We start from the raw sequence: 15,103 nt of genomic DNA on the forward strand, positions 1-15,103 counted from the left end.
TTATTTTCAAACCCTTATAGCTATTGTATATGAGGTTAAGTTTCATCATGTACATCATAGGTACGCCTAACTAGTATAAATTATATACCAACATAAAGAATATAAAGAGTGTCTACGTGTTAAACATTGAAAAATAAATTTAAGAATCGAGGTTACAATGGTAGAAGGCGTAGCTCACCACACTTGCGAGTAAGCAAGTAGCTCTACCCCAACGCCCCGGGTTCATGAGTATTGGAAACGAGTCAGGGCAACAAATAGTGGAACTCGAAGAGTATCTCGATTTATTAGTGGAAGGGTAGAATAAAAAAGACTGGCGAGTGACTGACTTTGTCATTTTAAGTATTTGTAGCTTGGTTGAAATGAGTTAAATTTAGGTGGTAAATTATAAATATGTAATTAACTATGTATGAATTATAATTACCTTTTGTACAATTGTCATGAATTAATTTAACTAAAATTAAGTGAAGATGACTTAACTAAAATCAAAATAAAAAATAATAGCCTAAAGTCAGAACAAACGTTTGTTTCGATATGACAAAAGAAGATATCGTTGAGGATTGGGTTTTCCTTGTATTGCTTTCAAAACCCTCATATATACAAATGCTTGGTTCTAATTTAACTACCTCTTATCCTCAATATTCTATATCTTATATAATTATAAATATTTATAAAAGTTTAAGATATTAATTTTTTTAATGGCTTTATAGTTTGTAAGTTTATTTTCCTTTATGAGTGATTTATATTTTATATCATTCCTTGATATATAATTTGATTTTATTTTACAAGTTCTTTTTGTTACACGTATATAAAGAGTTTCGATTACAAAAGATATGTAGTCATCCGGATATGAGTGTTACACATATTTTTCAGTGCGAAAAGTATTTACGGTATTATAACTATACACGTCATTTCCATCAACATACATATAAAATGATTATGTCCATTTGTTAGAAAATAATTAAATAAATAAAATGACGGAAGGTACGTGTCCTTTTATATGTATTGTAATAGATTTGAAAAAGGGCTAAAAGGGTACTCGTACTTTCTATAATAATAATTGAGGTTCATACATCTTTTCGCTAAATACTTATGAAGTTGGATGTACCATTTTAATGGATTGTATGCACCATTATACATTTATGAATAAGTGGATCATACTCATCACAACAATGAATTGTAGTCATTATATGCATATGTATCAACATTCATGACAATGTCAATCAAATTTGAAAAGACGAGTATACCTATATAATGAGTCAAACGCGTGTATATGTGATGCATGTGCATCAAACTCTATAATCAACAATTTATTAATCTAACACTTTTAAAAACATCATTTAAAAAGAAGAATATAACACTCGGGTCAAGTTAAAGCTCTGAATTGACCTGCTCTTGTGGAGCTTACCCGGGTTTTTGTCTCACAGTGTGTTACGTCAAAGAGTTCTGCTTTTGTTATGACACAACGACTGTAAAGTGGCTGTTGGTGATATGGTTTCCTCGGGAAACGTCTAAGCCAAACTCTGAAGCTAGCGTGAGCCCGGTTAAGACAACATAGTCTGGCCATATTGAGACATCGGCTCTCTCCAAATTCAGAGAGTGCGATAGCCTAAATACAAGAAAATCGCCGTTCTATAAAAAAACTAAATGATACAATTTTTATTTTAAAAAAAACAGAACTAGGCATAAAAAGGAAAACGGAAATATGCATTCCTGCTCGGGCTACCTTTAGCCAATGGGAGCCGCGTACGGAGTTCCCGACATTACTTAGTTGGTCGTTAAAAAAAACGGAAATATGCATTAGTTAAAGATACTTGAGATGAAGTACTTTGAATGTAAATCAAGCCCAAGTGTTGTGCAAAGCACTGACTACTTTGGACTGTGGTGATCTAACTTTGTTTGTTAGGCCCATAAGTATAAGTGGTATTTGGGCCATAAATTACAACTTTAATTTATGTAGCCGCAGGCCCGCAGTAGGAGAAATAAGAGATTAAGATGTATTTTTTTTTCTTAACAAAAATCCGCATATCTATCTAGTTTATGTTACTACGGAACTCGAACCCTCAACCATTTGAAAAGAGTATAAATTACAAGAGATGTAATTTATTACCATCCAGATTTTATTTTATTTATTAATAATTTACAAATTTAATTTTATAAATCTTTAACGATGATGAATAATTGGTCAATAATAATTTAAACTAAAGCTTAAGTTGAGGTGAATTAAACTAAAATTATTCTCACTTTATATTTTCACTGTCCTTTGCTATTGTTCTCACAACATAATATAGTTAGAATCATGATGAACATAAGGTATACAAATGAATCATAACGAATGTCTGAACGCAATATGTATAAGATGTACGAATGGCAAATGCAACTGATATGAAATAATTATATATATATTCGAGGATATAAACAATATTAACATATCCAATAGAATGTCGGATAAATAACACTAAAATGCTGGAAAAAAAATAAATAAATAACTCATAGTATTCAGAATTACACATGCTTCCCATAAATATTCAAAATCACATATATGGCTAAAAACTATTCAAAGATACATATAACTCGAAATGTTCCGAGATATTTGGTCCGTAAATGTTAAAAGATATATATGGCTTAGAAATGTTTAAAAATGTAAAATGTATCAGGGTTATTCAGAAAATAGAGATTAAACGGCCGTTTAAAGGTTAATATGTCAAATTATAGTCCTTACTTTTCAAACAACAATATAAGTTCAAAAGAGGGTAACGAATAATAAGTTTGAGAGTAACGTGGGAATAACAAAACCATTATTTACAAACAGATAAACAAAATACAAAGAGTTAAATAAAAGTGGCTAAAACAATTCAATTTTTCATCACCACCTGAAGGTACAACCACTCAAAGCATATAAGTCAGTTCCACTAAATGGGGCCTATCTAGACACATATTGACTCTCTTTTAGTCACGTGTTTCACTATGCAATATTCACTATGAAATAGAACAATGGCCAGTGTTTTCAACAACCACAACCCTACACATTTACAACATTTTAAAATATATGGAGTAAATGAACAGGGTCGGCCCGGGGTGTGCGAGCCCCATCTTCGACCGAGCCATGTAATTTTTGGGGGCCAAAACTTTTTTATGTATATATATGTTTATCGGTGAAAGATCCTGAATCAAACGACGCCGTCAATTGGTCGATTTGGTAGTTAATTGTGGTGTTTGAAGCTCGCCGGAGGTTATGTTTGGGATTGAGTTCGAAAAATGTTTATTGGCTTATTGACTTTTTCAAAAAGCCATTTTGAAAAGCCAGAATTTTGGACTTTTAGAAAACTGTTTTTTAACCATTTCAAAAGGCTAAAATAAAAAAGGATTTTCGTGATTGCCAAACACATTTTAGCTTATTGGCTTTTTGAAAACACTAATCTATAATATATATAAACGAAAACATAAAAATCCTACGTGTCGCGATGTGGTCGCTCACCCTTTTTTTGGAGTCACCAGATTTGCTTGATTTTTAAATGGAGGCTTCTAATGCATTTGACCCGAATTCATGGGTATGTGTCTTACCAAACCCAGATATTTCTTAAAAGAGTTATAACATCTCATTAAATAAAAATTATTCTCACCAAAATTATTAATGTAAAAATCCTATAAAATAGGATATACTAAAAATTAATATCTTATTTATTTTAATATATATATATATATATATATATTATTTAATTTAAAAAACCAATTTTATAGTAAAAAAAATAAACGGGTCTTGCGTCTCATCAAACCATAAGTATATTATTAACTTTCATAAATATTATTTATAATTAAAAAAACCAATTTTATAGTAAAAAAAATAAACGGGTCTTGGGTCTCATCAAAACCATATAGTTTTTAAACCGGGTTATAACATCTCATTTATTTGTGAAACAATTTATCATTAAACCATAAGTATATTATTAACTTTCATATAATTAAAAAATATAAATTCAAAAAATAAATAAATATTAGAACAAACAATATAAAACAACTCACGTAATACGGGGGATAAAAACTAGTAAGCCAATAAACATTTTTCAAACTCAATCTCAAACATGAGAAATCGAAAAAATATGCCAGAAAATCGACAGGGGTAGGGACGATTGGACGAAGATGACTAAATATAAGGTTTTAAGGAATGTCAAAAGCAGTCAGTGTACTTTATTTCACAATTAAATATATTACTTACACACCATTAACTTGATAACTTTTGATTCAACAACATTCAAATTCGGCGTTTTTGTAGTACTTTATACACTTTGAAAGAATGAAGTTTATATTAATTTTCATAAATTCAGTATTAATAGCTCGTATAAGAATTAAATTTCAGGTTTCGAAAATTGGGATATTAAATTAATAATATATTATTGTTATGTATATTATTATAATATTAATATTAATATTAATGGTCGTTTATAATATTAGCTTATATCATTCGTTATTTGTTAAAGCCTAAGTACACTTTTATTTTGACTCATCCAATGTATCGTAGAAAACTTTGTAAATGAAGTAAAGCAAATATCATTACAAACATGAAACACTATAGTGGACTACTGTTTATATACCAATTGATCCACTCATCACGTATTGATCAGTGTAAATTTACTCCGGTGATGAAGAAGAAAACAACCACACCTCGTCCTCTCTATATCGACATTACATACTAATACTGATATCAGTATTACAGTATGTAATGTCTTCAAGGAGACAGACAGAGGACGAGGTGTGGGTTGATTTCTTCTTCGATTTACACTGATCTGAACATGATATAAGTTCCAATAAGTTGTGCATTGATAATGATTTACCTGTTCGGTTTGGTTAACAAAAGTCGAAACCGGTTTACAACCGGTTTCGATTCGGGTTGAATCCAGTTTTTTTATCACGTTACGATCGGTTTCGGTTAGGGATTTGATCAGCTTTTGCCCGGTTTTGTTCGGTTAGCCAGTTTAGAACCGGGTTTGGTGGAGAAAACTACAAATCGGTTCCAAACCTACGGTTAATTGGTTCCAAACCAGTTTCTACATAATCGGTTCAAACCGGTTTATTTGCACACCTCTACTCTATATCTGAAGTTAGAATCTGGTTCATGTGAAAGTTTTTAAGTGAAAGCTCGGTTCGGGCTCAGTTCTTATTATATTTATTAGTTTTTAATAATTTTATTTCCTGAATATGTAATTATTCTCACATATATTTTTAAGGTAATATTTATTATGTAAGATATTTTTAGAGTAGATAAAAATTATTTAATATAAAAAAATATTATAACTACATAAATAGTAGGCTCGTTTTGGCTAGTCAAGGTCGATACATAAAGTTCAGGCTCGAACTCATTTATTAAACAGGCTTCAATCCAGGCTATTATTCAGGCTTGAGCTCGTTTAAGCTCGAGATGCTAGCTTTTAGCGAGTCAATCACTAGTAGCTTTAAGCAGCTTGGCTCGTTTACACCTCTACGTAGTGCTTGTAAATTAGAACTCCGGGAAACTTACATTTTTGAAAAATAAGTTTGACATTAGAGATTTATGTTAATAAAAAGGAAATAATTGTTGGATTTTAATTTTGAATACACATATGTTGTAGGTATAAGCCAGATGTAATTAAAGGAGACATGGATTCAATCAGACCAGATGTTCTAAATTTCTACAAAAAATTGGTGAGCTGCCAATAATATTTGTATAAAGTTATATATATTATACATATTATAGCAGCTTTGTGTAATATTATATAATTACTAAGATAAAGTAAACAAGTTATGCAGGGAACAAAGATTGTGGATAATTCTGATGATCAAGACACAACAGATTTGCATAAATATGCATAGCATATGTTCTCGATATCATGTCCGACGACGAAAAAGCAAATCTAAGTCAAATTTATTACTCCCTCCGTCCCATTAAAAGTGTCATTGTTTGAAAAACACGAAGTTTTTGGTAGACTGAATGATTACTTTTTTTGCTTGCCAAATGACAATAATGCCCTTGGAAATTGGGCCCATCAATATTGTTTATTAATTATTAATACTGGTTGTGTGTGTTTATGGGTAAAATTGGAAATTGGCTAATAAATTTTGAAAGTGGGACGTTTGTAATGGGACAAATAAAAATAGAAATATGGACACTTTTAATGGGACGGAGGTCGTATATAGTAATAATTTATCAGATTGGATGCTTGTTAGTTTACAAAGTTGTGATATTAATATATATGTTTTGTTGTGTTATTGCAGCTTTGCATACTTGTTGCTGGAGCACTTGGTGGTCTGTTTGATCACGAAATGGGAAATATTAACACGTTATGTCGGTTTTCAACAACACGGATCGTTCTTTTGTCGGATGATTGTCTTATCCAACTTCTTCCTAGCACCCGATATCATGAGATTAATGTGCTGTCTTCGGTTGAGGGCCCACATTGTGGTCTTATTCCCATTGGTACACCTTGTGGAAGCTCTACAACTACCGGGCTGCAACGGGATCTTGGTAAGTGCTTGTTGTGCATCGACAAATTATTAGTATGTCAAAAAATGGGTGGGTCTGGCGGGTTCGGTAAGGGGTTAAAATGGTAATTAGTTTGAAATTAGTATAAAATATTTCACAAATTATTACTTCTAAATTTTGGTATAAAATATTTCAATTTAATGTTATTTTGAAATTAGTTTCATATCTCTCTCCTAAAAACTTCAAAATCTAATTTTAAGAATGCATTATGTTTAGCCATTCAAGTATTTGTAAGGGCAAAATGGTAATTTTGAGCATGCAAAGAAAATGTTGTATATTTCATAGGATTTTCAAACAGGACATTAACAATTTCATGTTTGCAGATAATAATGAAATGAGATTTGGCGGTTTAGTAAGTACTTCAAACCTTGTTAAATGTGAAACCGTTAGGTCTGATTCTGATCTATTGTGGACAATATCCCTTAAGAAGCAGACATGAAGTTGTATAAGTGAAGCTCCTTAATTCTCGCTGCCCATCGAGTTTTTGTTTGATGTAATGTCTTAGATAAACTTCGGTTCTAGTGGGCATCTGACATGTTGTAATTGTGTGAGTGTCTTTGAAGACTTAAAATTCGCTACGGATAGTTTTTGTTACTACTGTTATTATTATTTACTTACTTTTGGTTGATGATAACAATTTAATATGATGTTTAAGATGCCACAAATGGGTAGATCAGATAATCGGATTGACACGCTGAGTCGAATCACAAGTTAACATGCAGTCAATACGACTTGTTTCAAGTGCGTGTCAAAACGGATTGGTCTTGTAATCTTTTTACCTTTTTATTTTTGTTATGCTAATGATGAAATATTTGTGAAATTAAAATGTTATCTGGTGGTGTTTTCCAGCATTAAACTGTTAAAAAAATAAAAACATTTACTTTAATGGCTTCGCCCGGGTTCGAACCGGAGACCTTCAGTGTGTTAGACTGACGTGATAACCAACTACACCACGAAACCATTTGTGCTTGATTAATACATCATATAAACTTATCACTAAATACGGCATTAAGATGGTTAAATCAATCGTTTATCGTGGGAAAAATTTAAGTATGAACTCGATTAAAAAACGTTGAGGTGTTCATTATAAACCTTGGTTAAATCAAAATCCAGACGTCACTACAGGTGTGCAAAAAACAAATTAACTGATGAAACCGAACCGTAACAAAATCAGTGGGGTCGGTTTAATGGTTTTTCAAAACCAAACGTTTCCATTCCCACCTAAACCGAACCGTCTATATGTATTATTTTGTTATCATAGATTATATACATTTATTTAAAAATGTTGTGTAGTATATAATACTGATATATACAAATGTGTAATAACAATTTATTACTTAACAAAAGTTTATATAAAATCAGACCATGTTATATTGCTTTAGAGTAATTGTTGGTTAGGCTCAAATTCACAGTTAATCGACCTGCTATAACCTATGCTATAACCTATAAAACAAATTAACTGAAACAGCCATAACTAATCGTTACGTTATGGTTTTAAACAAAACCAACCCTAAACAACCTTATGGTTTCGGACCAAAACCAACCCATATACACACTTACATTATACTATGTATGTAGGGGTGAGAATGAACCAGGACTTACTCGTCAAACAAACGTTCCACGTCACGTTCGTGTTTAACCATTTAACAAAACATCGAGCGAATGGGCACAAAAGATCTATGAAAATAATGGTGTCGAATAATGCAATAAAACTTCTATGAGAATTACAACACTCAAAAGTCGATATTGAAAACGGATAGTTTCACTAACAAGTACAAACAAAGCAAACCATAAGTTTCATTCAGTCAACATCCAAAGTCAAATAATCCAAACTCAAATCAAAAACCCTACCACCATTCATGTTGACTAAACAATCTATGTGCTGGTAGCCCCAGCTGCGGCGGCAGTGGTTTCTGCGCCTTCACTCTTCTCTTCTCCCTCTTTGCTAGTTGCACCCTTCGATTCCGCTTCTTCACCTACATAATCATATATTGGTTTAAATTACTACTACTACCACTACCGAATACCGATAATAATAATAATAATAATAATGATAATAATAATAATAATTACAACTTTTTTTTTGGAACGGCCAACTAAGTAACGCCGGGGACTCCGAACGCGGCCCCCATTGGCTAAAGGTAGCCCGAGCAGGCCACGAGTCAGGACGGACAAAGCCCCTAGCGGTCCACCTATTGAGGGATTCCCCGGGTAAAACCCGACCCCCGCCCGCCAAACGGCACGATAGCGAGGGGCCGGTAAAACCGGGTGAGATCAGGACTCGAACCCTGGCAAGCCAGGGTCGTCCCTCATATCTCCCATATAAATTGGTGATAATAATAATAATGATAATAATAATAATAATAATAATAATATGTCACAAGTTAACATGATTAAAGTTTATAAGCTAATAATAAGTTACCTTCATCGGAATCTTCATCATCACCGCCCATAAAGTCACCCATGTCTGGCATGCCGCCCATACCTGGCATACCCATGCCGCCCATACCGGGCATACCCATACCGCCCATGCCGGGCATACCCATACCACCAAATTTCTGTGCAAAAAAATAAATAAATTATTCAAATTTTAAACACACTATATTGAAATAAAATAATATAAAACTAGTAAATAAAACATGAAATTATTTCTTTTGTTTAGGTTAGGAAATATAAATATATATATTAAGTTTATAGAAGAAAAACAATATCTATGAATTTATGTGAATATATATGAAAACTTATTTAAATAATCAAGAAAAATGTATATCAAATAAACACACTATATCGAAATAAAATATTATAAAACTAGCAGTTTAAAAATAAAACATAAAATTATTTAAGTCTCTTGTTTAGGTTAGGAAATAAAAATATAAATATATATTAAGTTTATATAAGAAAATACAATAGCAATAAATTTATGTGAATAAATATGAAAACTTATTTTAAATCATCAAGAAAAAATGTATATTAAATTTTAAGTTAGAAATTTCTTACAGAGAAATCCATTCCTCCCATGTCAAGATCTGCAGGGCCTGAAACACGAAGTCGAATATTAATTATATAAGCAAATGTTCAAATTTAAAATCATATTATAATTTATATTACAAAAACAGACACACACACAAACACACATTATAGATTTTTTTTACTTGCATTTGCTCACAGATTATACGAATCAACCAGCACTCGAATCAAGTTTGAATTTTCGATCTTGAATAGGTTTTTCAAACTCGGGTTTAAAACTCAAATTACCCACAAACCGGCTCCACTCATTTTATATAAAAAGTTATCCAAGTCTTAAAATAATATGATTTTCGTAGGGAAAAAACTTTTAAAGGTAAATCAGTAGAATATTTGTCCCAATTGACCCAATCAATGATAAACTTAAAGATGACATGGCATACCGGCATCATCATCCTCATCAGCCCATTTGTCCCAATCAACTTTCACGTAATGTGGGGTTTTAGCGTCTCCCGACAAAAGTTTATTCCACCATTTCGGCTCGGCTTTCTCCAAAATACAAAAAATACTCCTCTCGCCAATATTTATTTTGCTTTCCTACATATAACAAACAAACAAAAATATTTAACATTATATACACAAAGTAGCAAAATAACAGAAAAACAAGAAGGGCATAATGGTAAAATTACTGCTTACCTCTACATTAACTTTGTCAAAAAGCTCGAGCTTAAGATCATACTCATGCTGACCAGCTTTAGCAGAGAATGTAAAAACACCTTCAGGGGCAAGATTGACTTTTGCGTCTTTTGTATTGGCCAATACCACTGTGATGAACACTTTGTCCTCCCTCTGGGCCCACTTAACCTCGGGGTGGCGACTACAAATAACGAAAACAAAGTTTATTTAAAATATCCCATAGTTATCAAATGCGATAAGCACTCGAAAGCGTTGAGGCTGGGCCTAGTGTCCAGGCGATAAGCGCAAGAAAAGCGCCCGATTTAAAAAAAAGCGCACATTAAAAAAACAATTTTTTTAACTAAAATAGAACATCTTAATAAGAAAACATACATTCATTCTTGAAATAGTTCATAGAACAACCAAAATCCAAAACATGAAGTACGTCTTAATAATAAGAAAAACCTAATCATTAACACATATGTCATAATATCCAGTAATTCAACAACTCAAAAAGCATTCATTTTAACTGTCAAGAACAACAATTAGATCCATTAACACATTTATCATAATATCCAGATTTCCAAAAATTAAAAAACTAAAACCTAATTACAAATTCTGAATATTTTAATCATTTAGTAACTAAAGTCAAATGATATTTAAATGATATTTAATACGCATGGGAAATTTGGGAAAAGATTGAGGTGCTTTAATAGTGGATTTATAGGTACTCCTAGAGAATAGGAAAATGTTGTTTAAATGATATTTAACATGCATGGGAAGTTGGGATAATATTAATGGCGCTTTAAATATCTGAGTCATGCAAGTCGCATTTAATGCGCCTGGCGCTTTAAATGCGCTTAAGCGCAAAAGGCGCTCGATTTTAACAACTATGAAATATCAATCAATCAATCATGCCCAGTAAAATCCCACCGACAGCAAAGCTATAAGTAGGGTCTGGGGAGGGTGGGATGTAGGCACACCGTACCTCTATCCAAAGGAATAAAGAGGTGGCTTCCAGAGAGACCCTCGGCTCTAAGAACATGCGTATGAAGCAAAATAAAGCAAAATAAAGGAAATCAAATTTTAACAGTTATATAAAAACTACTACTAATTATAATAATATTAATATTATTATATAATATTAATAATAAGATCACAGTTTAACAGCTATATAAAAGCTAATAATAATAATAATAATAATAATATATGCAAGGGAAATACCATTATGGTATGTGGACTAAATAAGTTAAGTCTAAGCCCTAAGGTATTCAATTCTCTCTAAAAATCCTTAACTTTAATTCTACTTCTCCACGAATTCCTATCCTCAACCATGTCCTCGGAGAGGTTTAGGTCTATCAAATCATGCCTAATCCTCTCATCCCAAGTCAATTTCGGTCGTCCTCTACCCCTCCTCCCCTCTATAGTAATGTTTTCTACGGATCTAACAGGATTCGTCGTCTGTCTTCTCTTTACATGTCCAAACCATCTCAATCTCCACTCTCTTATCTTGTCTGCTATGTTCGCCACCCCTAATCTCTCGCGAAACACAACGTTTCTTATTCGGTCTAGCCTTGTGTGCCCACACATCCAACGTAGCATTCTCATTTCTGCTACCTCCATCTTCCGCACTTGTGCCTTTTTGATGGCCCAACAATCTGTTCCATATAGCATTGCAGGTCTAACTGCCACCCTATAGAATTTTCCCTTTAGTTTAGTCGGGAAACTCTTGTCGCACAATATACCTGTGGCTGCTTTCCATCTACACCATCCTACCTGAACTCGGTGGGTCACATCACTGTCTAATTCCCCATCGCTCTGTACAAAAGATCCTAAATACTTGAACTTCGTTACCTGCGGGACCACCTGCCCTTCAATTGTGATCTGTGTGTCTTCATTGTCGTTTATCCCACCAAAATCACAGTGGAGGTACTCCGTCTTAGATCGGCTAATCTTCAATTGTGAACTCGGTGGGTCACATCACTGTCTATTTCATAGTTAACAACTATGAAATATCCAATACGTTATCTATAACACAAAATTTTCCGATCTAACCAGATTACAACTGTTAACAAGAATAAAGAAAAGGTGAATAAGGATTAAATTTTTAAAAAATAATCAAAATCCCAACGATATTATTAACACAATTTGAAAAAAAAAATCTAACAAATTAACAAAAAAAAACTATTATCTGGTACAACCATCTCTCAAATTCTAAAATTACAATCAACAACCAACCTCTAAGCAGATGATATAGATATTAATAAAGCACCTAGCATTCAAGGCCAAAATAATTATACCCAGATTGCAATAGTATCTATAGGTGTTCAATATAGAACCAATAATAGATCGGGAACCACCTTGGTTTTAAAAGGTGCGCCTCAGGCGCGCCTAAAGCGTGAGGCGCCCGAGGTGTTTTTGAAAACGCCTTATTTTAGGTAAGACGCTAAAATACATGAGGCGCCCTGAGGCGCGCATTTAGCTGGCGAGGCGTGAGGCGCTTGAGGCAACGCCTCATGTGATTCAGTCCAAATTAGATTGAAAATGTAGCTGTTTGGGCCATCTGCTTAAAATAATAACGTTGGGGCTCATCTATAAAACATTACCCAACCGCATTATATATATTTATCACTCTATTTAATTCAAACCACTCTTTAATTTTCATATTCAAAGTTTATCTTCTCCAAATATCAACCTTCTGGTAAAATATGTTTAGTTTTACAAATATGTTTTATCTTTATGATTGATTTTCAAGTAAAATATGTCATGTATAATTAATTTTTAGTATTTTTAAATAAGAACGCCTCACATACGTGAAGCTCTCGCTTCGCGCCTAGCGCTTAGCGCTTCGGATTTTTGAAGCAAAAACGCCTCGCCTCGCCTCGCCTCGCCTAACGCTTTTTTAAACCAAGAGAACCGCATAATGCACTTGTATGTAATGAGATAACGGGGTTTGCGGTCGGTTATGCAACCACCTACACTACTATCTTCCTATGCACAAGTTATGTAATGTATGCGGTTCTCAACATATTATTGCATCTAAAATGAACATCAATTTTCTGTGATTTGTTTTGTAAGTATGTTTTGGGAATTTAAATGGTACATGTTTGATTAGCAAATTAACGTAAAGTTTATGAATTAAGTAATGAACTAAACCTAATATTTAGTTTACTTGGATATTATTACGGGCTTCTATTAGTACTTTTCAGTAATATTAGATGTTAACATTATAAAAAAGCTACAACACAGTCCCACAAATTATCCAAAGAAACTAATTATCCAGCATAATTCAATATATAATTCCAAATCTTAACAATGAAGCGCTAATCAAAAATCAAACCTTGAAAAGGCCAAAACATAATTATAAAAAGATAATGAAAATCAAACAAATCACACGTGTTTAATTCATCCCTAAAAAACTCAAACAACCCACAACACAAATGCTAATAAGCCATTCAAGCTCAAAACTTTTTATAAAAAAATAATACAAAATGCAGCTATAACAAACAGTTAATACTGCTAATAAAAAATCTAAATTAAAAAATCCAAAAACATAATTAAAAAAAACAAACTATAAAAAACAATAAATAAATAATCAATCAAGTCAAAATCTGAAGCAACCCACAACACAAATGCTAAAAAACTAATCAAGCTCAAAAATTTTTACAACAATGCTAAATACAGCTATAACAAACAGTTAAAACTGCTAATAAAAAATCTACATTAAAAAAATCCAAAAACATAATTAAAAAAATTACAAATTATTAAAAAAAAACAAACATGTCTAATCCATCCCTCAAAAATCTGAAACAACCCACAACACAAATGCTAATAAACCAATCAAGCTCAAAACTTTTTAGAACAATCATACTGCTAACAAAAAATCTACACTAAAAAATCCAAAAACATAATTAAAAACAAAAAAAAAAAAAACAGGTCATACATGTCTAATTCATCCCTCAAAATCTGAAACAACCCACAACACAAATGCTATAAAAACAAAGCAAGCTCAAAACTTTTTAGAATAATAATACAATATACAGCTATAACAAGCAGTTAATAATAATAATCAAAAGTATGACAGAAGATGGGTTATAAATTAAACTGAAGCCTGCAAAATTATAATAATAAAGATTATTATGTGGAAGAGAAGATTATCACCTCATGTTTGCTTGTGTAGGAAAGAGGAAAGATGTAAAGTAAAGTTAAGAGAAAGAAAACCCTAGAAGAGAAGAGAAGTGATCTGATAGATAGATACAGCAGCAGCTGACTGGCTACTTTGATCTTAAACCCTTCCAGATATTTCTACTTCTTAATGGGTTTCTTGGGCTTTTTTTATTGGGCTTGGTTAAGATATTTATGTAAATTTATTTATATTCTTTTTGGTGAATATAAATGGGTAAAGGTGCACAAATCGGGTTTTTCAAAATCTCAGTTCCGGGTATGATTATGTATTGGAAAACCGGGTATTCAGAATACCCGGGTCGGGTTCGGTCATTGTCTCTAAAAACCGTATCATATACATCGGGTTCGGGTCAGGTATAGAAACGGGTATTTGAATACCCTATTTTCGGGTATTGGAAAACCCATGTTTTCAGATTTTTCGAGCTTTTTTCCAGGTATAGATTGGATTTTTTAAGAGGTTGCACTTTTTATGGATATTTTTCGGGTATTTTTAGAGTATTTTTCAGGTACAAATCGGGTATTTTTAGAGTATTTTTCAGGTACAAATCGGGTATTTGAAATACCCGGTTTCGGGTATTGGAAAAACCCGGTTCCATGTATGGAATCGGTTCGGTATTACCGGGTATAGATCGGGTTCGAGTTTTAGTACCGAAATGCATAACCTATCAGTACCCTATGGGGAGAGTCGGGTACGGGTTCAGATATTAAAAACTCGGGTATAAAAAACGTTTTTCAGGTCCAGGTTCGGGTTTTTTGTGCACCTCT

General features: G+C 32.6%; 2 protein-coding genes and 1 non-coding gene across 3 annotated transcripts; 1 reads left to right on the forward strand and 2 right to left on the reverse strand.

The window, feature by feature from the left end:
* Window positions 1-5,592: 5,592 nt before the first annotated feature.
* Window positions 5,593-7,071, forward strand: LOC143618095 (thiamine pyrophosphokinase 1-like; the record flags this gene model as incomplete). The annotated part of the gene is made up of 4 exons (XM_077090423.1): window positions 5,593-5,676; window positions 5,782-5,838; window positions 6,229-6,496; window positions 6,838-7,071. Coding segments are annotated over 4 exons (525 nt in total), but the record flags the coding sequence as incomplete, so codon positions are not given.
* Window positions 7,072-7,400: 329 nt separating this feature from the next.
* TRNAV-AAC (transfer RNA valine (anticodon AAC)) lies at window positions 7,401-7,474 on the reverse strand. The gene has a single exon. It is a non-coding gene; the product is annotated as a tRNA-Val (tRNA).
* Window positions 7,475-8,194: 720 nt separating this feature from the next.
* On the reverse strand, window positions 8,195-14,352 carry LOC143618091 (uncharacterized protein OsI_027940-like). Its single transcript, XM_077090421.1, has 6 exons — window positions 14,315-14,352; window positions 10,175-10,355; window positions 9,922-10,075; window positions 9,512-9,549; window positions 8,937-9,072; window positions 8,195-8,490 (listed from the first exon to the last, which is right to left on the reverse strand). Exons 1-6 carry the CDS (start codon window positions 14,317-14,319, stop codon window positions 8,390-8,392), a joined length of 615 nt encoding a protein of 204 aa, XP_076946536.1. The 5' UTR covers window positions 14,320-14,352; the 3' UTR covers window positions 8,195-8,389.
* Window positions 14,353-15,103: the final 751 nt, after the last annotated feature.

The sequence above is a fragment of the Bidens hawaiensis genome, unplaced genomic scaffold, assembly GCF_021521415.1.
Source record: "Bidens hawaiensis isolate Kalapana, Puna unplaced genomic scaffold, B.hawaiensis_p1.1 tig00063138_1, whole genome shotgun sequence".
NCBI classification, from domain to species: Eukaryota; Viridiplantae; Streptophyta; class Magnoliopsida; order Asterales; family Asteraceae; genus Bidens; species Bidens hawaiensis.

What these genes read in the sequence shown, in the direction of transcription:
- LOC143618091 (XM_077090421.1), bottom strand. An exon ending in TTGACAAAGTTAATGTAGAG is followed by an intron (nt 10,076 to 10,174) that starts GTAAGCAGTAAT and finishes TGTTATATGTAG; the next exon opens with GAAAGCAAAATAAATATTGG. An exon ending in TGATGAGGATGATGATGCCG is followed by an intron (nt 9,550 to 9,921) that starts GTATGCCATGTC and finishes TTCGTGTTTCAG; the next exon opens with GCCCTGCAGATCTTGACATG.